This window comes from Micropterus salmoides, unplaced genomic scaffold (genome assembly GCF_014851395.1).
Source record: "Micropterus salmoides isolate LMB-PRFRI ecotype aquatic unplaced genomic scaffold, ASM1485139v1 Ms_hic_scaffold_6, whole genome shotgun sequence".
In the NCBI taxonomy this organism is placed as follows: Eukaryota; Metazoa; Chordata; class Actinopteri; order Centrarchiformes; family Centrarchidae; genus Micropterus; species Micropterus salmoides.
Genome location: NW_024044348.1, coordinates 11,278,717 through 11,302,115, shown reverse-complemented (window position 1 = coordinate 11,302,115; position 23,399 = coordinate 11,278,717). Strand labels below are relative to the sequence as shown.

Genomic DNA, 23,399 nt, shown 5'->3' with positions numbered 1-23,399 from the left:
ACTCATGGATAAAAATGGGGTAGACAAAATATTAGGAACACCTCTCAGTTTATAGTTTAGGCTCTTCACTGCCACGCAGCTCTCCTCATCTCAGTGTTAATTTTCCCCTGACTCCATATGGTACTGCAGACAGTTCACCTGCAGGCTGTAGCAGAGCGGTGTGGCGAGAGTGCTCGGATCCAGCTCGTCAGGCGCAGCCAGCCAAAGTCCTCGGGCCTAAGCTGTCATTTTTGCAGACGCTGGCACAGCTGTCTGTGCAAAACCCCCTGCTACACTTCATAGAGAACATTTTAGTACAGACTGAGGTAGAAGTTGGAGAAGACGAAAAAGAGAGAGATTGGTAGAGAATCGGTCGCATCCACTGTAGACTAGTGGAAGATACAGGATGAGTTGTTAAAAGTTGAATTTCGCTTTGAGGCGTTCATGATTTGCACTTTTGAAAAGCCAATTTTAGCACTCTTTGGGGTCTTTTGTTCACACTTTACATTCTGAGGAAGTGTGTGTGCTTGCCAGTTGCTTTTATTTGTGGATGTTTAGTTGAAACATTATCTTGCAGTCTTTCGTGTGTGTGTGTGTGGAATCATCACCTCATGTTTGTCATGATTAGAGATGGTCTCTTTAATTCCACTTCACCACATGTCGGGATTCATTTGCGTCCTTTGTCGGGAGTTAATGGAGTTTTTGCACGGCTCGCTCTGAAAGTCTTTGAAGACACCAGACCTGATGTGATGTGATATGTATACAGCCGCCAGCGCTATAGCTTCTGATTGATTTGTTGTCTTTTTGTTTGCTCTGTGGTTGTTTTTGTTTCTCGTGATTTTGTCATATTTTCACAAATTTGAATGAATTTCTGGATGAAGTATCATGTCAGTTTTTGTGTGTATGTTTCAGGAGCTTCCATTACACATCACTGCATCCATCACACAGCATATACACTTTCTCTTTGCGACTTTATTTCCTCTCAAATGACACGGAAAGGAAATGGTATTGTGGTACTATGTACTGTATATGTGCGTTGTAAACAATGTTTTCAGCACCCTATGCCAGCCAAGCTTTTAAACTTTGCAGTCACATGTCCTCTTTAAGACATTAGTTACATTTTTATTTCAGTGTATTAGACTTCCCTTTATCTTTAGATTACTTTACAAATTATGTGAAAACAATTTACACTTCTCAATCTTAGTGTGCACAACATCTGTCTGTATGTATTACCATGCTAATTATTATCACCCACACATTTTTGAAAAATGCACAATTGTCTGTATCCTTTGGGTTTCCGATGCAGCTGTGACTGATTTTTAAGATGTAATATTTTGATAGAGCTTACTCTATCACTAATCAAACATGATGCAAATCTAAATTTGCCACATAGTGAATCAAAGTTAAACAGTGTTAAAGCTTTTGGCTAGAAATGAAAGGTGATAAATTTGGAGATCAGAAAAGAGCTGCAGTTGCCAGATTAGTTTTAAAAGCCTATAATTTAAGAGTAGCCCATCTCAGGCGAACAGAGTGATTTAGTTGCTGTTGACCTAACAGTTATGAAAAGAACAGAGAAAAGGACCTCTTGTTATAGTGATATTTCCATGATGCCAGAGTGGGACTGCCCTTGCCCATAACCAAAACGTGCTTGTCATCCTTTGCTGACAGTTTTAATCAGAAAAGGAGCCTTTTGTAAGAGTTTTCTAATTTTGTTACCCTTGGAAGGGGAGGGAAACAGCCATCTGATCTTTTGGAAGTGTTTATTGTGTTGCTCTTTAAAGCAACAGGAATCATTTGACATCTACAAATGCATTTTTTGACTTCTTATTTTCACGCTGAAGTATTTTCAAATAACGAAAAGGCTTTGATGTGGCTTACAAATTGTCACAAAGTGTGGCTTGGAACACGGCTCTCCAGCTCAGGGGAACGAGAAGCTGATGTTGTACACAATTACAGTCGTCATTTAATGATACACACACACGCACGCGCACACACACACACACAATAATAAACACACTCGTAAACAGTCCTTTACAGATTCCATACAGACATTGAAGGTCGTGGGTGCCTTCCCACCTTCTGCAGCACAAAACAACATATTTTTTGTTCTTAGATCAGGTATCAGAAGAAGTGCATTATTGGAATATTTATACTTTAAACTAGTTTAAGTATAAATGTCATATTAAACATTGTTTATCCTCCTCAGGATGAACATGCAGATAATGATATGTCTACCAGATAATCAGCCAACAGTGATGAGTCTCCGTTAAGACAGAAATATATGGAGGGAGTATTAAACCTCTTTTTTGATATGTGGTCAAGCTACCTAGTACAAGAAGAATAAGTACTCAGTTATGCTTGAATAAGTTAGTCTCCCACTATACAATTTCAACCCCTGGTGTAGCTCGCAATTTTGTCCTTGTAATTATTTCTGAACAAATTAGTTTTCCATAGTTGCCTTTTAATGTGTCTGAATCAGGCAAAACTGGATATAAATGCAGTTTAGGAGTCTCTTGGTATTTGCAGAGTGTGAAAACCTGTATTTAATTGAGTGAATCAATAAGTGCTCAAATGCACTGTCAAAAGACCTGAAGAAATGAGCAATTTATTTTCCAAACCTTATTAGAGATTTAGCTGAGCCTCGGTTTTAGGCCTTATATCATTTAGTCTATATGATGTTATAAACTCGTGTTTTTAGAAATTAAAACTGATTGTCCTGATGAATTTAGTCCTGGGAGTTTTAAATAGGAAACATATTTGGTTTCTATAGTTTCTCTTTAGTATCATACATTTTAAGATGTTATCTCAGAGGTAGCGTGTTGATCCAAAAGTTTCTATTCTAGCACATTTTTTAACAACTCAGTCATTTCAAATTTTCTGACTGTGACCATAGAAAATACACTTAATAAGTCAAATAAGTATTGAATAACTTAGAAGTCTCGCCTGATTTCCAAGACCAAGAATTGGTAATTCTCAGTGTTGCACCTGTGAAAGTGACGCATTGCTCATTACAAAGCTTGCTCACTCTGTTTGTAACAGTTATTCTACATCCCGACACATCTAGATAACCTTGAGGGCAGGAATAAAGTACTACTCTGAAAATTAACATTAGTGGATCTTTTACCCCCATTCTCCACAAATGAGAGCAGGGCCATTAACATTTGTGTGTTTTCATTATGTAAATGGTGTTAACGCATACTCACAAATTGCCAACAGGAAAGTAATAATTTTCTCCTGGTGATCATAATGTGTCCAAGTGCATCATCTTGATTATGACACGCTAATTACATATCGCCTCGTCCCTTCTTCTCTGTCTTACCCTACAGATTCAGAAAAACCAAGGATCTTTAATGGTAAGTTTTATTGCATTAGAATAGGCGGAAAGAAAATAGGGGTCTCCCACACTACAGTCTGTTACTCTTGGTTGGCTCTCTCATTTGAAAAAAACACTCAAATTGCATTTTTGCAATGAAATATTAGATCATGCTTAAACCGCTGGTATTACATTAGGTGCCATTATGGAATAATAAAAACATTCAGGAGCTGTAGGATTGCTTTGCCTGAGCTCGCTGCATTTGAGTAATCGAAATAGATACTTTTGTTTTATCACACTATTGATTTTCCTTATTGCCAAGAAATTCCATGTAGGCTAACATGTTTTTTTCATCTCCGTGTGTCTCTCCTTTTCCAGCCTCTCCAGTTACTGCAATGCATCGTTGATGAGGTGAGTCGTCGTCTTATGTGCTTTTGCATCTAAAGTCAGTCCTAATGGCCCGGAAAGCTTATATTTTGTTTCCTAATGAAGCAAACCACTCAGGCGGCTTTGCTCCCCACTCACTCAACCCTTCACCCTATGCAACTGCCTCAGGCAATACACATATGCACACACACATTACTGTAGAGGTTGGACCTGTCATGAGTGACACACACAAAGCAACACAGGCCTGAATTCTGTATACCACACAACCAAAGCAGACAGAAATTGTCAAACCAGGAATATTCTCATGACTGCATTGAGTGTTTATGCATCTATATAAAGAAGTCATAACACACAAAATACTAAAGAGACTGATAATGACACACAGTGAGTGCTTAGCTATCTAATGCATCTAATAAGCAGCATCTTTTCCCAACATATCACGTGTAAAAAAGCAACAGTCAGACCATGCAAAAAAACAAACAATAAAAATACAGAGGAACAGACAAAACAGCAACAAACACAAAAAGTTGTCACACACAATTTTATTTGATGTAGTAACATAGCTATCCACCAAAAAAACTTGTTATTGATTTTAGTGCTATAAATAACCCAAACCTGGACAAATGTTATTATAAAAGTAGACAGCAGTGGCACAGTACAGAAGTATATGATTAAATAAGGTTAGTTGTATCTGGTGTATATATCACCCTTTTTATAGTCATCTGATACTGAAATGCTTTTATGTATGCAGTTTTTCAATTGAGAAATTTCAATAACATGGCTATCTCTCAGTGCTACCCTACTTCAATTATTGATATGATCTATGGACATGTTATTTTATTATGTCTGTGGACATGAATGTGTAAGCTCACAATGCCTACATTTTCATCAAAAGCCGCAATCACAACCTTTGCCTCCTCCCTCTTTTTTGCCTGGGTTTTTTGCTGATGTACACTAATAGCAAAACTGCCACAACACCTCTCTAGCCTAAACCAGCCCCCCAATCCCTATAACCAGCCATATCACACATTAAACATATAATGTCCCTTGTCCTTAACTGCCTTTAGATTGGCTGTAATTAATAATTAAATGCTTTTGGTTGTAATGGATTGACCTGGGCTGTACTGTTCATTAGTCAGCTAGACAGAGGCATCACTCAAACTATTTTTCCTGTGCCTTTTTCCTGTTCCTCCCCTTGAGGGAGGAGAACATTCTCTTTTGTCCGTGGCGAGCCTCACTGTCCCAGCTAAAGCAGTGCTTTGAAGGAAGAGACGAGAGGATAAGCACTCTTTGGAAAGATGAAGTCTCTCAGAGAAAATTTAAAGGTTGAGGGCCGCACTAGACTGGAAGGCACAGTATAGTGCAAAGGTTTCAGTGAGGTGTGGTAAACTGCTGTAAAATAAGGTGCTTTAAAAATATACATGTTAATAGATTATGTTTATCAATTAACAAAATGCAAAGTGAGTGAACAGAAATAAAATAAAAAACAGTATTTAGTGTGACCACCCTTTGCCTTCAAAACGGCATTAATTACTGCTGTATGTTCAGGTTCCTGTCGTGCTGCAGAAAAAAATGCAGCCAATCAGATGCCTCCCTGATGTTATCGCATGATGCATAATTATCTCAGTGTTGAGAAGGCCATCAATTGACCAAATCGCCAACTCTGTTTGCAGAAATGCAGACCCAAACGTGCAAGGAACTCCACCATGATTCACTGTTGTCGTTTTGGAAGGCTAAGGGTGGTAAAACCAAATATTGATTTGATTTAGATTTTTCTTCTGTTCAGTTACTTGTATTTTGTTAATTGAAATATTTCGTTTTTTGAGATCTGATGTGTGATTGTTTTTTTTTTTTAACAGTGTATTTATCAAAGTTCAAAATCTTTAAATTTTTTAATTTGTTGGGAACAAAATGACATAACAACAATCAATGGAAACTAAAACCAAAGATGAAGAGAGAATGTAAAGGTTGAGGGCCGCACTAGAGTGTGGTGGAAGTACAGAACTGTGCAAATGTTTTAGGCAGGATTGAAAATCGCACACACTAGTAAATTAAAATCACAGGCACGGATCCAGCTTGCGTGACTTCATTAGAGCAACTCATGATTTGACTCAGTAGTGTGTATGGACCCCACGCGCATGCACTCCCAACAACGTCTGGGCATGCTCCTGATGAGAGGGATGGTGTCTAAGGGCATCTCCTCCCAGACCTGGATCAGGCCATCAGTGAGCTCATGGACCGTCTGTGGCACTACATGGCAGTGTCAAGTGCACCGTTATATAACGTCCCAGAGGTTCTCAATTGGATTCTGGACTGGGGAATGTGAGGGCCTGTCAGTGGCATCAATGTCGTCATCATCTAGAAACTGTGTACACACTCTGGCCACATGAGGTTGGGCTTTGTCCTGCAGCAGGAGGAATCCAGGGCCCACTGCACCAGTCTAATGTGGCATTGAGACCAAACGCAAATTTAATCCTCGCAACGCTTTCCTCACGGGGGTTTTATTGCTGGACAACCGCCAAGTGTTCACACACAACACGATAACAGAAATAAACACAACTCGCCATTACTACATCTGTATCTACCCAAAGTAAACATTTTGCTGTAATTAAATAGCAATAAACTGATATAAATGAAATAAATACAATATGATGCAGATTTGTTAAACATATGAATTCAAGCTTTGTCAAGTCTGTGAGGAGGTCAACAGCTTCTAAAATGTTTGTTTTCTAATGGAGTTCGGATCGATCAGGGCTATGCTAACTTGTTCACAGTAAAGTACAACGATAACTGGGATAAAGTCACAGACCCACATTTTCTGAACTCACCAGTTAGTTCAGCTTCCACGCTTTCTTTTCTCCAAGTAATGTCCAGTTTTGTCCATTTTTTAATATACATTTGAGTAGTAGTGCAACAGAGCTCTGGGTGCCAAACGATGCTAACAACAATAGTGGAACCGCATGTGCACGTAAGCTAGCTGCTGAGAAGCTCGAGTGAAGATAAATCAACGTTGTAATCCCAAAACCTAAAGTAAAAAGCAGTTTACTCCGAACTCCTCCCCGTGAGTAAACGGCGTAGTTGTCTGACCATAATCCAGTCCAACTATGGGTGTTTATTTGTCCAAAAGCTGCAGCCCTACTCCCGGTTCTTCTCCCCCAAGTTTAGCAGCTCTCCGCCGGGCAGCAGAATTTCACTCTCCTGCTCTGCCTGGCTCTCTCCGCACAACGCTCTGAAGCCTCAGTGACGTCCGGATAATCTCAATGCTCATAGGCTATCGCGACTTACCTTCATGCGACTACCTTCCCATCACCAGCGCACCCCCTTCGCACTGCCCAACAGAAAATCGCGGCTCTCTGCGTCTTTGCATTGACTTTGTATGTAAACGCAACGCTCACTTCACTTTTGGTCTGAAAGCACCTTAAGGTCTGACAATGGTTCATCGCAGTCCTTTCCCCAGAACATCATGAAGAGAACGGAGAACCAATGGTAGACCTGCCAATTCTGGTGTTCTCTGGCAAATGTCTAGCGAGCTGCCCTTTGCTGGGGTGTGAGCACAGATCCCACTAGAGGATGACCGACCCTCATGCCCCCATTTTAGTTAGAAACATTCACACTAGTAGCCTGCTGGAGGTCATTTTGTAGGGCTCTGGCAGTGCTCCTCCTTTTACTCATCACACAAAGGAGCAAATACCGGTCCTACTGCTTGTTGATGGCCTTTTACTGCCCTGTTCAGCTCTCATTGTGTAACAGCCCATTTCCTGGTATCTCCTCCATGCTCTTAAAACTGTGCTGGGAGTCACTAAAAAAACCTTCTTGAAACTGCATGTATGGATGTGCCATCCTGGAGGAACTGAACTACTTGTGTAACCTGAATAGGCTGCAGGTACCGCCTAATGCTTTCCAATATTGACAAGGACACTAGCAAAATGGAAAACTACAGAACAATCAGTAAAGAAGGATAAGGAGATATCAATCAGGTTATCTTCCTGTTGTCACTTTAATTTGCACCAGAACAGGCGACATTGATTCACAATCACCTATACTTAACTGGACAGATGGAGACCCCTGAAGTCTAATTGACTTGATGTTATACTGTTATGATAAAGTGTTCCCTAAATTTTTTTTTAAAGCATTCTTACTGTACAATGTTTTCCCAAACCTGCCTAAAACCTTGTCACAGTACTGTATATACATTTCAATGTGCAGTAGAATACCCAGAGAAGTGCTCTGTCTTAGTGTTCCCAGTTTGTTGCTAGTTCAGGGCCTAGTACTCTACGACCCCTCTGTCTTACTCAATCCCTTTAAAGCCCCTTTCATTGTGCACTTTAAAGGACACAATTCCCTAAGTCCTTTAGACGTAATGCCTGCCAGATTTCTGAAGGGCTTTTTTAGCCATGTTGGTCCCGCTGTTTTATCCATTGGAAATATCTGTCTTTCCATTGTCTGTGTTCCCTCCTACTTTAAGCACACAGTGGTGCACCTACTTTTCAAGAAATCTAGCCTAGACCTTCTGGATTTTACAAATTTTAGACTGATTAACTAACTTAAATTTAATTATTTCATTTTTAGAGAAGGTTGTTTACTTAAAGTTAATTTCCTTTATAAAAAGACATAATATCTTTGAAAAATCACGTTTCTGTTTATTCCATAGCACTGAAACTGTCTTTTACTTACTAGGAGATTGTTTGATTTTAATTATTCTTGATCTTAACTCAGCATGATACTGCTCTAGACTGGTTCAAATCTTATTTATCAAACAGAACTTTTTGGATGTGAGCAATGACGCATCCTCTTTTTTCGCCCATCGGACCTTTGGTGTTCCCCTGCACCATCCATGGCCCCCTGTTGCTCTGTACCTGCATGCCCCTAGGGCATATACATAAACACAAAATGCAGTACCATTGTTAAGCAGATGGTGATGAAATTTATGTCCCGTTCAAATCCTTTTTGAAGATGGCAATTTTCATTAGCGCTGGATATCCCAAAACATTCTGTCGTTAGTTAAAAACAAATCTGAAATCATTCTTTCATTTCAAAAAAATCATGTTTTAATCAACTGAGCAGCATCCTGAAAGTCTGGTTTTCTCTTTCTCTACCTAATATCAAGGTCATGCATGCTTTTCTGTCATCTCGGTTAGATTAGGTAAACAAAAAAATCTCAGCCCTTCATCTAGTACACCCAGCTACTCAAATTTTAACACATGCTACAGGACAAGATCATATTAGACCTGTTTTTAGCTTCTCTTCACTTGTTCCTGGTAAGTTATAGAATTGATTTTAAAATTGATTGATTGATTTTTTTTACCTTAAATTACTTAATGGTCCCAGCTCTAAGATTAAGGTGACCGGGCTTTTGTATTTAGGGCCCCTCAGCTTTGAAACTCCTTACCTGAAGATCTGAGGCTTGCAGAATCTTATAAATCACTTCCCAAAAGTATATTTTTATATCTCTTTCTTTCTTTTTTAAAGCATTGTGCTAATGCTTGCACACTGCTTTATTTCCAACATGTCTTATCTGTTTTATTTTTATTATTATCTGGGTTTATTTTATATTGTTGATGGGTATTTCCTGGTTCAACTGTGTAAAGAACTTTGTGAGTTTGTTTGAAAACTGATTTATAAATAAAGTTTAATATAACTTGTGGAATTTAGAGGCATCATGGAGCCCTATGACTTGCCTTTTTGTTTTTTCTTTATTAAAAATACGTTAGCACTGATCCCCTGGAGTAGTTAATTTAATGCTATGGTATTTTTAATTGGGCTAGACACACCTGACTTCAACATTATGGCAGGTGTGATAAATTATACCTGACTCACTGGCATTTAGTAAGTATTGCCCATTGGTACATACTGTAGATGTGATCCAAATACTTTTTATTTTCTTTAGTTGTGATGCTTTGATATTGTGTATGAATTATCCACTGGGGATTTGAAAGTTGCTGTAATGGCTGAATGAGTAATAGGCTCCTGTGAGTGGATCATTAATATTATTGTAGCTAGAGGTATGTGTGTGGTTGGGGGTGGAGTGTGACAGTCTGCCTCTCTTTTTTTCTTTCCATTTTCTATCACACACAAACGCACCGTGAGGCATGGCTGAGAAAGGCTCAAATAAAGATTTGAGTCTCACGAGGCTCCAAACAAAGACCAAACAATTAGAAGGTAGACAGTAACAGATACGCAAAGGATTGTAATTTTCACCTGAGTGAATCTGAAATACAAATGTGGTTACACAGAGGAAGAGTAGTCTGTTTTTTATGTTTTTACCATTTTTATGTGGCACCGAGAGTGGCCATGAAAATCATGATGTCAACATGGATAAAATGTAACAGAGAAAAATGTTTGCAAGTCACAGCTCATCAGAGAGATAAATACCAAAAAAGTTGGTTCATCCAAGTAAAATTTTCAGTCAAGTTAAGTGTATACAGTGCACTTACACCATTAGAAATTATCCAATGTGTCTTTTTAAATGTTAGTTGGTATTCGTGTAGTGCAGAGAAACATGCTCACCTCAGTCAGCCAAATCTTGAACTAGAAGTTCTCTATTGTTGTTCCTGCCATCTGTCTGCTGTCCACCCTCATTAATGTGCCTCTCTCCTCCATTTGTTGAATAGTAAGTGGCTCCACTAATAAAGAACTCTCACTTTATTTTCAAGCCTGTAATTACTTATCTAATTTTGCCTAATAATTGCTTCATGGCAATGACATGTATATTTACTCGTACCCTTGTACCCTCATAGTGTGTGTTCTGTCTCATAGTGGAGCGTGTTGACAACCAGAGGAATAATTCACGCAGACTAGCCACTTTCATCAGCCTGCTTGTCTTTTGTGCCATCGCCTGCTGCCACATCAAAGCTGCAGCGGTGTTCCTCTCAGCTGGAGACATGAATACATGCATAAATGTGTGTGTTTGTGTCTGCAAAAAGGTGCATATGCATGCAAATATGTGGGGAAAGTGCAGAGAAAGATTTTGTATCAGATTTACCTTACACAACACATACATTATTTGTGTAGTCAACACTTTGCACAAGCTGTGGGTCCAATTGATCCTGTTTTTTTGCACACACACACACACACACACACACACACACACACACCATAATACAGTGGTTGCAAATTATTTGGTACCGTCCTTTTAAACGGAGTGTACACTCAGACTTGTGGTGTGCAGTGCTCAAGGGCATTTGTTTGTGCATGCATGTTTGTGTGTGTGTGTATGTGCTTGCGCTATGATATATTGCTCATCCAAGCGGCAGCAGCACTGTGAAGTGCAGTGAGATTAGAAGGGAACCCATTCCTTTGTTAATTTAAATAGGTTCATGCATCATGCTTTGCGGGAGCCTGCCGATCAGAGCATTAAGGAATGGCGAACATTGCCCAGAGGTGTTTTTAATGGCACAGCAGGGTTTCAGATGTAAAGAGGTTTAATACCCTGCATTTGAATAAATGCCTGGTTGTTGACCCAGGCTTTATGAATTTTGTGATCTGAGTAGTTTGAGTATTTTTGTTCATATCATTAGATGTCACTGCTACTACTGGTCAACTTACTTATTTTCTGATAGTAGCTCTTCATATCTGAAGTAAACATCTCTATCTTTTGCACATGCTGGTGTGTTTGGATGCAGTACGTTAAATTTCAGCAGTCAGTATCACATATAGGAAGATGGGTATTTTACTTATCCAGAGTTGTTGGTGTTTCACTTAATGCACATTTTCTCATTTGAAAAGAATGAGTGTGTGTATTTTGACAGTGCTATATATATGTTAAAACATATGTTGTACCATACACTTTCTTACCATGATCAGTTTATTCTTTGAAATTTATGTTACCTCAACCCTGTCTATTTTATCATTGAAATTTTCCTATTGTTTTTTTTTTCTATATTTATGTTAAGAAAATAATACTAGAAAGAAGAAAATACAAATTCTGTTGCTGCTCATACACCATTTCATACTTTAATCTCTTCTGGAGTTTACTGGCGCTGAGACAAAGAGAATACAGATGCTAATTTGACATTGCTATGCAGTGGTCAGTGTTTTTTCTCCAAGGATATTGAGGGTAAAAATAAATGCAAATATTAAGAGCCTTTCATGCCAAAAGCCAAAGGTAAGGAAAGAAACAGAGTGAGTGAAAGGAAATGGATTGAGTAATGAGGTGAGGGGGCAGTATTAGAGGGTCAGTCTGGCCCGGCTGTTCTACATGCCACGGTTCATAAAACATCCATTGACAACATGTATCAAGCCTGACATGCATGCATACAAACACACACTTACTATTGTTCTTTTTGGCAACAATTTTCAGATTTAGTTTTAGTCCTGTAATGAATTGTCCATTTGAATTTTAGTCACATTTAGTCAACTTCACCCCTCATATTTTGAGTCAGTTTAGTCAATTGTAAGTTAAGAGAACTATTTACATTTTAGCTTAGTTTGAACAAGTTGGTTCTAACTTTTGGTTAACACATGATTAAAAATGTTGCTTTTTCAAAAGTGCTAGAATGGGCTCTGGTCTGCTGTGAAATAAATAAATTAATAGTAAAGTAGACAGTTGAGTCATGAAACATTAGCTGATATAAGTAGAAAAATTTCATCATATAAATACTCTCAATAAAATGACCCGCCGTGGGATTGCAGATGTTAAGATCATGGCTCCTTCCCAGATCAGAACAGCAAAATCCAAATTAAAAACATTAGGAACATTGTAAAAACCTGCATCAATGGAACAAACAAACAAACTGCTTCAACAGTGAGGCAGACTACACAAAGCATTCTTACACACCATCCCTCCCCCAAAAACCATACTGTAGAAAAAAATATTATGATCAAGAAAAGTCTCATGAATCACCAACATTCAGAAATATTAACGTCTTTAATTACCCTAGTTTCTGTGTCCAGGTGCACCTTCTCTATCTCTTGAGATTGGTAGTATTTTAAACCAAATCCAAACCATGACAGCTTTGATATACAACAGTTTCTCTTACATATGCACTTTCACCTTTTGAATCACCAGGATTGTTGATTGATTGACCCAACAAGACAAATGTTGTGTCACCCAGCAGGTGTTGTACTGTAACATGACTGCCAATCACCACTCAATGCTGCCATGAATACAGAGGATAAAGACTGCAGCATGTAGCCTTGAGGCCGAAGTCCCTTAAACCTGCATTCTATCGAACACTCGGCAGGGGGCGACTCTTGTGGTTGCAAAAAGAAGTCCGGTTCCATTAGAAATAATGGCAAAATGACCCTACTTCTCATCTGATTTATTACCTGAGTAAACACTTCCTTAATGAGTTTATGGTCTCAATCCCTAGTTTCAGGTCTTTTTCAATACAACATGATGTTCATTTAGTAAATTTTGGTCCCATTTAGAGGAAAATAGACCACAAAGCAGAGTATGCTTCAGGGCAGGATTATCTGTGATTGACAAGTCATTACCATGGCAACCTGTCAATCAGGCTAGAGTGACTCGTACCCACGGCACTATGTAAATTTAACCAGCGCCGTTGAAAAAGCTTATTAGGAGTTGGCTGTTCACTTTCTCTGGTGAGTACATTTAGTTTTAAGCCTGTTGTTCGCTAGACAAAGTTGTCAGCCCAGTCAAAATGACAGTTAAAGTGAAGTACAGATGCACCTAGCTAAGCAAGGTAGCTATCTCCACACACAGCTGTTAGCTCCATCTCCCCCAAATATGGTCACGTCCGGTGCCGCTGGTTGCAAAAAATCAACATGGCGGCGCCCAATCGTCCAAACTCTAGGCTTCAAAACGGCAGTCCACAAACCAAAGGGTTACGTCACGATGACTACATCTACTTCTTATATACAGTCTATGGTTCATACAAGAAAGGTACTTAACTCTGAACCTCACTGAATCTTTAAAGTTATATACTCTTTCATCAAATGTGGAATCAGTAACTGCAAAATTCATTAAATGTTGCACTTGATTCAACTAATGCACCTTTGGGACCTTGTCTTTTTTTAATACACAGTAAACACCTCGCTGTAGTGTTTTAGCATAACCATCAGCCTAACCTGACCTAGATTAACGTGTAAATTTACATTACGTTTTTACATTTACATTTTATAATTCGGTTGTACCAAAATCCTAAATCTAGGTTTAAACTAATCTGGTTAAATTTTGGACTTTTCTTGACATGTTGGTTTAGTCCTCTCAGAACCTAGATCATGTCCTGTCCTCTGGTTGTTTATGGTTTTTTGATGATCATTTCATTTTTAACGCACTGCCAAAACAGCCTGCCACATAGCTTAAACTAAAGGCTCCTTTAGACTGTGTGACAGCATTTATCATAATTGCATGTCACACTGTGCCAGATGAGTCTAATCTAAAATCTTAAGATTATCATTATGTATGATGACTGTACAATAAATGCGTTGTTTTTATCTCCTAAACTTTAATCAACAATGATGCTCTTGAAACATCATCCTGGCCAAAATGGTGTGTTCTGTGTTATTTGTTATCATATTTTGATTGGTTGGTGTATAGACGCAGTCCTTAATCTCTGACACTGCCAGTATTTTGGATGCCAGAGGTCCATGGGTACACATGCCTCACAGTGCAATCTAGGACTACCATTTTGGTCTAAACATTTAACCACGTTTCTTCCAACTTTCATCTCAAACAGCCAAAAAATAGTATAAGGAGGACTTGCAAATGTAACTGCTCAAAGGTGTCAAGATGATGGTTCTATTTATGAGATTTTTGTTAGTGAAAACTTAAATCTAGAGATCTCATTTTGGCCTGTATTTTTTGTTGTGGCTTACACAACAAAATGTTAACTGTGTTTGGGAAGTTAATCTAAACTATGACCTAACTTAACCTTAGTTTAAATAAACCACTGTTGAGGCTAACCACCCTTTAACTTTGTTCCTCTTCACAGGATCCTCCAGTTCTTCCTGTCGGCCAGTTCAGTGAGAAGTTTGTCCACTTCATCACTCAGTGGTGAGTTAGTTACTGTTAAATACGCTTTGTTTTGGACACATAAGTTATTGTAATTAACACATTGAGATTTTAAATTAATTTTGTCTGTTGTCAGTGGTTGTTGACGGTGTTGTGCATGTGTTTGTGATTCTAGTTTGTACTAGCTTAATATGCTTGGTACAGTCAACCACACTGTCTGAACGCCACACAGCCAGACTGAATAATGACAAAGACCACAAGCAGCATTTGTCATAAACCAAATTATTGTAGATGAATCAAAGGTATAATGGTGTACAATGAGATTAAAGTGCATTTGCCTGTGTGTGTTAATGCGTTGTGGTTGTAATGGTTTTAGCTATGATTTTCGCTGCTGCTGATATTGAACAAAGAGATTTTTTACAAGGACTGATTAATTTATCTAATGCGACAGGACAAAGACTATGTTTACACTGCATTTGCCTCTAATTCATTAGCTTCTTGTAACCTTTACAGTTGCACAAACATCTACATACACACCCAAACCACATGCAGGCAGTGTGTGTGTGCAGCAGTCGCTTACTGGCTATACCAGCTGTTGTTTTCCCCCATGCCTGTTTTATTTACTCAAACAGGGCACCTCTCTCTCAGGACTGAGGTACTGGTTCCCTGCCCTGCCTTGGTGCAGGGCTGACACTATCTTCTCCCAGGCTATTCTAAGAGGGTCGTGGCCTGTTCATTGTAATACATAAACCAGTTACATGACCAACTGCAGACAAGCCCCTGTACTCATTCTTCAAAGTCCCCAATGTAGGTCGTTTTGACAGATTGTGTATGTATACATACTATGGAGGACACTCACTGAAACAGACGCATTGTCCACTGAACCAGTGTGGTAACTGCTTCTATTTTTGTGTGTTCTTAGTTATTAAGAAATATTAATTGAAATTAGAAATATTAATTAAATGATTCTATTAGAAAAACATGTGCTGTGTTGTAAAGCTATAGTGTTTATTGTCTACCAAGCCCTCTCTTTCAATTTCTGCGGCATAAGCCTCCTCTTGAGTATTTATTTATAAATTAAAATGATGCAGTTGAAATGAAAGTTAGTTAACAAAAACAACTCTTGCACACTTAAAAACTGTTTGAATAGTGGCTGGGTATAGACTGCTTGTATCTCCTTTTTTCTCAGTATGCGGCGGCAACCCAAAGAGAGGCCTGCCCCTAATAACCTCATGGTAAGTTAAACCAAGCTTTCTATTAAACAAGGTTTAAAGGACCACAAAATATAAGTTTTGAATAACTGTGTACAGAGGGTGATAATATTCATGCATTCCAATAAAAATTCAATTAAACATAATTTTATTATCTCTGTAGTTTTTGGAGTATACAAATTGTATTTTATGCAACGATTGAGGTGTTACAGGTCAAGGACTCTCGAAGTTTGCATTGCTGTGTGGAAACAACAGTAATGAACTTTTCACTGCAAATGAAACGTGTCAGAGGGAGGTCATCGAGAAACCTTGATAGGATTGAGACCCACTTCAGCGATAATTCGTTCAATTCACTGCATTGGAGCCAACCTGAATGGATCAGGCCTAGATTCAAATCATTCTAGTTTACAGGTTTTATAGCCTAATAAAAATTTGTGCAAGGGACAAAAGGAAATCTTATTTAAGTAGGTGTGAATGTGTGTGTGTGTGTGTCTGTCTTTGTGCACTTAACGGTAAGAAAGTTTGCCCAGCACCATGTAAAGTTATCATTTGACATCTTGTCAAAACATAATTCAAATCCTAAAAGTTTGCTTTAACCAAAGTGACCTTGTGTCTCATTTGCATATTAGAGACATGGAGAAACCATCACTGTTTGCTTTTATTCACAAATGTAAATCACTAGGTCTGTTGTACAATTTATCAGACATCATCACCTATCCCTTTTGGTCATTCACATGCATATGTACCATTTTGTAGCTACCACAACATTAGTATTATTCTGGTTATATTAAACAGCCTTTGACAGGGTATAGTTTTAATGTGCTCACTGAAATGTTGAAATTTCTAATTGGACTGGCAATAGATGATGGACATTGATACATTTCTTTCAGATCTCGATTTTTAAAATGTGAATAGCTTAAGACCTAATGAATTGGGTATCTTTAGGCATATGGTTAGCGTTAAGAAGGTCTGAAGTTAATTTTTTGATTTAATAGCATTAGGACAGTGTTAAAGATACTATTAGGTAAATATACACAGGTATTAGCAAGAAAAACCTAACCGTCTAGTCTAATATAGTACATACGTGTGTTATTTCAGGTGGCTGTAAGGAAGTTTGCTAATGTTGGTTTTCAATGGCTGACATGACTGAGACTCGCTGGCTGAGAATAAGGCAGCTGTGCCAAAACTCCTAGATCCTCTGCATTGTAACTCTGGTCCAGTAGAGAGGACTGTGTGTCTGAGTGGTATACAAGTCACACCACATGCCTTCCTTCTAATGTGGACTTTCATCTTTTTTTGCATTAGCACAAGGCCGCAGCAGTTAGCAAAAACTGCCTTTTAAGAGTTGCAACATGCTCTGGTTTCTGTGTTAGGACCAAGGACAGCGACAGTTAGGTCCACAGAGAGAGGAGGGCTGGAGGTTTGTGTTGTGGGGACGGAGGGCTGGAGGGTGTAAATGCAGAGCTGCTAACAGATTGTATGTTCTCAGTCTCACACCAGGAAGGAGGAGTAAAGGGAAATGTTGTCTAGACACACATTGGGAATTCTTTCCTCCAGACAGAAGTGTTTCTCTTGAGAGACAGACCACGCACTACTCCTTTTGGGGAAGTTCGACCTGTTATCTTTGCGGTGTGTTGCTTTGAACACAACTTCCATTGTTTGTGTTGAGTGACATTTTGACTCCAATCATAAATATTTGTGTGGATGTTCTATTGTTCCAGTGGAGAGGATGTTATTTTTAGTTTTATTCAAATATCAGTTCTACATCTTTGTCTCTCTTAATCTGGCTGAATGCCCACTCTGAACTCGAATGAAGAAGAATATTAATACTTGACAAGACTAGATTATTAGCTCTTTTTTTACAGTGTGTTCTTGTAATTTCTTGCATCCTCCATTACTAAAGTAACCAAATTAACAAAAGGGGTTGCAACAAATATCAGTTTACATTATTTCATCAATGAAAATACAATTTATCCCCCAATATACAAAGACAATTGATCTGGGACTCTCTGTAAACTCTTGTTATGTAATGCTTCTTATCAGTGGAATTTAAATATAAGTGATAAAATTCTGTAATAAATAAACACACTGTAATACCAAAGAAACAAACTAGAATGTCCTTCATAGTTGTCCTCCAACTGTCAAGAAGAATGAAAAAAGAAAATAAATAACCATCGACCATGTGGTTCAGCGCATATCATAATTTTTTGTGTATAGCACACAGACTGGACCAAAAAAAAATTTGAATTACAACAACAACTTTTCAGTTGGTTACCCTCTTAAATATACATTTCTGTTAATGGTCTGTTAAACATTGAATTTGACTGGCACTGTTGGTTCAATTTATAAAAAGAAGAATGCAAGAACGATCTTAGGTCCTTGTTGGTAGCACCCTACAGGACTTTGACCACGAAGACCATTACGGGGCAACAGTTTTATGAGGGAGTCCAAGTTTTATTTATATTATGCAAGACGCACATGCACGCGTACTAGCTGACGGTAATGCACCAATAAATGCTGCAGTGCAACAACAAAGGCAGGGAAGAAGTTAAAAATTTATGTCAACAAATCAGGATTTCAAATATTAAAATAAATGTGCTATGCAGAGGTTTTATGAAGGACAGTCAAGAATACTGCACATTTAAGAGTCTTAAGATAAAGGCAATGAGCAGAGTCCATTCCTTCCTAAATTTAACTTTCTCGGGGTAATTTCTTCATGCTTATTACCTTTTTATGTTGCAATAAAAGCAATCAGAGACATATGACAAAAGCTTTACTTGCCTGAGTGTGGGTTCTGTTGCCTAACAGGATGCCTAACATCTGAGCAGCATTATTATATAGACTCTTTAGAGTGCAGAGCAGCTGAAAAAGCAGGTATGACTGAATCACTTTATCTTTAATGATGCAGGCATGCAACATGTAGCATATAGCCCATCTTAGACTACAAGAAAGCATATTTGTTGTATTGTTTCTCCACCTATAAGATTTGTTGTACTGTCAACAAGTGGCAAATCTGGGTTTCTCGCTGTTTTTTCTCATTTGTTGGGAAGCATCAGTGTTACTCTAACTTTGCTATCCTTTCATCACTATATTATGTAGCTTCATTTTTCAACCACACACAGCTTTTTCTTCCTTCTGGTATTAAAATGCGGGTCGTCATTGCTGACAAGGTGGCGTATTCCTCACTGCCCCTGTCAATGTTTTTCTCACTCTCCTCCACATTCGTACTCTGCCCCACTTCCCTCACATTCATTATGATCCCTGTCCTCCTTTTGAAATTTTCATAGTTCCTTCTATCTATTTTCTTCTTCCACTGTATCTCCATCCCTCTCATCTTTCATTTACTTTTATTTTTGTCCTCCTGTAGGCCTTTCATTTCTTCCTCTGCCCACTGTGAACTAAGAGATAAGGTCATGGATGCCTTTGTGGCACCAGCCTGCTGATTGTCTTTCTCTCTCTCCTCCCGCTTATTCCCTCTTTACTCCCCCCCCAGCCTCCTGAGTACATTAAAACTCTTTACCTATTCTATCTGTATGTTAATGCACCTAGCCAAAGCTCCCCTTTTCTCCTCTCCCTCTGCTGTGCAGAAAGGGCCACCATTTGCTCTCATTTTTTATATTTGCAGCTCATTTCTCCAGGAAGGATGCAGGAAATCACACAATAGTGTAGACACTGAGCAAATAATGTTTTATGGCCATACAAACTTATCTAGTTGCTCTAGTTTGCTCATCAGGTGTCAGCATGTGGTTTCTCTAATCACTGGTGTAGCTTTTATTGTCACTGGGATTTCATCCTATTAGACGTTCTTTTAAAAGGCTTCTGTTTGATTGTATTACTGCTCTTGATGGGCTCTTTTTTAAACAGTGTGCTACTACTTATACTGGATGCTTTGCTCATACTATTAATATTTTATCCTTTTCAGTTCAACTGTTTGGTTTTTTTTATCAGTTTACCTGACAAAGGCACACTGTCAAAGGAAAAACCCTTTTCTGAGTTTAATGCTATGTTCCCAATATGAATAAAGGGAGAGAGAACAGAGATAATCCAAAGAAAAAAGTGAAGAGCAAAGCAAAATAATGCTAATAGAAAAGTAAAGTTAATAATAACAAAGTTATGAAAGAGTCTTGTCCCTCATTTAATGATTGACACATTGCACTGCCAACTATTACTATTACTATACACCAAAAGCACTGCATATGCTACTATTAAGAATGACCAATTGAGTCAGGCGCCCAACTGCATGTCTGGTGGTGGCAGCAGGATGGTCTGATCTGAACATGTTTTGTTAGGCGGAGGTTAAATTAAACAACTTTTGAGGTGCTTCATATACTTGTGCCAATTAATGAAATCCAAAATCAGCTTTTGAATTGTTGCTTTAACAACCCAAAAGAACAGCCATTTTAGTCCTTTAATTAACCTAAAATTAGGCCAGTTTCAGACCCAGGTGTAGTTGTATATTCAAGGTGCCTTGTGGAGCTTGTTTTTCTTTTAATATTTAAAATTATACTTTTTTTACTACTACTCTTTTTCTTCACTGCCTTTGTTGGCACATTACTACATTTCTTTGGATTTCAAACAGCGGAATAGCCTGAAACCAGCTGCAAGAATGCGTACACATTTGTCCTACTAGTGATGAAAAATTCCACTGGGTTTCTTTAGTGTTAAACTGAAGCAAAACAATATGAAACAAACGAGAATCCTTTCTTGCTCCATGTTTTTTTCACCACATTCTACTACACAAACTATATTCTCCAAAAACAACCCATAGTTTTTTTAACTAGTCATTACCTTCATTATCATTTAAGCTTCTACAAATAAATTTGTAAAAAAAAATTCTAAATTGACTTTAAAATGTCATGTTATTTGTGATATTTAGTTTTTAGCTTTAGAAATTGTCGATTTACTTTGCTCCACAGGCGCAATTTCTAGTGCTGTACAGTATGTAACAAGTAAATCAGTGGCTTGTAATTTGACACCTTACAAAAAAGCCAACACCAATGGAAACCTTGAGATGATCTGAACCCAGATGGTTTACACTATGACTCGTAATCTGTTTGTCATTTTGTTGGACGCTAATTTGTCAAGACGAACTGAACTCTGTCTGACTGTAGAGATGTTTCTTCTTTTCTTCCCGTTTATTCCAAGTCCCTTCATTTGCAAAGAATGACATAATGAGTCTTCAGAGAGGAAAAGTGAGTGTGGTTCTCTCTCCTCATACTAATGCATCTTTCATTGTGGACACCCTATCCTGCCATCATAAGCTAATGACGTTGGTCAGTTGAGGAGACTTTCCATTGGCCCGCTCCCAGGACGTTAGTTGCAGGTACTCTGTGGTGACCCGTCGTGTCTGAGGTTTCTTGCTTTTGGTTCTTTCCCCTTCTCCTTCAAAACAAGAAAGACAGAAAATGTTTGTAATTGTTACATTTAGACTCATATTAGCCTTAAAATATACAAATGGTGTTGCATTATTTTGTGTATCTGCATGGTTGTTTTTGGATGTGTATGAGCATCACATGAGCAAAACAAAAGTGATGATCCCACACCGTTATATTCTTTGATTGTGATTTGACGGACATTTCATTTCTCCCTGCCCCCACTCCGTCGTTGTCCCTCGTTCCCCAGCCAGCAGCCTTCACACAGCCTTTTAGCACCCTTGTCAATGTAGCCCTCCTATTCTGTTTTTCTATTCATAGCCACACACACACACACACACACACACACACATTTTGTAGCCCCCTTTCAACCCCGGAGACACCAGATGAGCCCCTCGGTTTTCCACAAAGGAACCCCTCCTGTCTCTGAATTGTCCCCAAATCTAGTTTCGACTTACAAACGCACACAAATAGAAGCTGAGTAGCATCAAGTGTTGACAACTTACAGGACCAGTATCAAAAACTGTGGATGTTTGTTATGAACAAAAAAACTCTGACTAGTTAATATTAATCCATACTATAACTGTCGTAAAACATTTTCTACATAACAACCATTGACCCTTACTATCCACACTATTCATCAGGTGGCTCGTTCATTTAATAATTATATTAATTTTCATTCATCCATCATATCAGGCAACATGGATATGTCAGTTTACCACAAGGACAAAAATGTCTCTTATAAACTGTAGTTTTATGTTTTATAAAAGCACAGAAGTTCTTTTTTAAGGTTTTTGGTTGTTGTTTTTTTCACCAAACTGCTAAGCAAGCCAATTAAGTAATCCTATTTTACCTAACTGATTGAGGGATGCAGTGACTTGGAGGCCACAAGGTGACACACATTGTCCTTAACATTTACTATTCAGAATATGGCAGATCCTCTCAGGGAATTCATCTTTTGATCAAAAAAGTAGTGGATTGAGTCACAGATTCCTCTGTCTTTCCAGTTTATGAGCTGTCTGAATTCTTAAACAAGGATTGGGCTAGCTTTTTTCATCTTGGTTTTCATGTCTTTACACACTGTGGTACTGTTAAAAAAGAATTTATGTATTTTACTGCAAAATGTCTGTGCAAAACTGTCGAGATACAGCCTATGTAACACGTCTTATCATCTAAATGTGTAGTGTAATGCTTTATGTGGGTGACGTGTTGCGTAAGTTCTAGTTATCATGTGTTTCACACTTTGGAGGTAGTTTTAGTGTCAGAGGAATAGGTGTCCTATTGTTTACATCGCTACATGTGCAAAAAGGATTTTCACATGCGTGCTTACCTCTTTGGGATTCCTTTTGTCTCTCTTCAGATTTGTGCCAAATTTACTCGTGTGTCCTCCTCCCTAAACTTTTCTGTCAGCACCTTTGCAGCCAAATGTTTTCACATTTCCCCCTTGGGTCTTCATTGACTTAAACCCCATTCACACATTCTGGGACTGCAGTGTGGCACTGCTGCGCAACTGTTCAGTCATGTAATTTTGAATGATAGCTCGAGTCAAAATTACACACAAATCGATGAAATATGACTTTTTTGTATATTCAACATGCTTGATTTTACCAAAACAAAGATTTCTTTATGTTCAGGGCTCAGAAGAAATTAGACAGTAATGGATATTGCAGGTTTAACAACCATGTCTCATTTTCAGCAAAATTTAAATGGTCACATTATCAGTGAAATGATGATTAGACGACAATGGATTGTTTTCCCATAATGTTCTTGGCACCAAGAATGTCAGAAAGTAGTTCTCACACTTCTTAGTTTCTCACTACATTTTTCCATTACCCATTTGCAATTCCTCAAATGTTGTAGTCCTCGTCGCCCTGTTTTGCCCAATTCTGTTCATGACCAGCCAGTAGGATTATTAAGTTCAGCGACAAGCTACAGTTTGATCTCTTTTCATTTGTATCTACCAGTTGTATTTGACGGCTCATAGAAAATCCCCAGCTGCTGCTGTTGTGAAGGTTTTGCTCTTTTGTAGACTAGGTTGTGGGGTAAACTAGGCCATTCCCTTGGTTTACCTTTTTTTTTTTTTTTCATTTTGGTGGCGTTTAGTGTTATGGCTCACCAATGTGTGGCATCTGGAGAAAGTGCTGCCTCACTATGCTAACAATTTGGAAAGCAGCATAGATTTGAAGGTAGCATAAGATGCTTGGATCATTTAAGTTTAGAGG

The 23,399-nt window shown here is 38.4% G+C and overlaps 1 protein-coding gene across 2 annotated transcripts in view; it reads left to right on the top strand.

Moving 5' to 3' along the window:
- The window catches only part of map2k5 (mitogen-activated protein kinase kinase 5), a 63,753-nt gene that overhangs the window by 29,984 nt on the left and 10,370 nt on the right, over positions 1–23,399 (top strand). The window contains exons 18-21 of one of the 2 annotated variants that reach the window (XM_038701286.1): positions 3,306–3,332; positions 3,671–3,703; positions 14,575–14,636; positions 15,784–15,829. In XM_038701286.1, coding sequence (XP_038557214.1) covers positions 3,306–3,332; positions 3,671–3,703; positions 14,575–14,636; positions 15,784–15,829 — 168 coding nt within the window. The remainder of the gene's footprint in view (positions 1–3,305; positions 3,333–3,670; positions 3,704–14,574; positions 14,637–15,783; positions 15,830–23,399) is intronic. The other variant, XM_038701287.1, reaches the window with a different exon arrangement.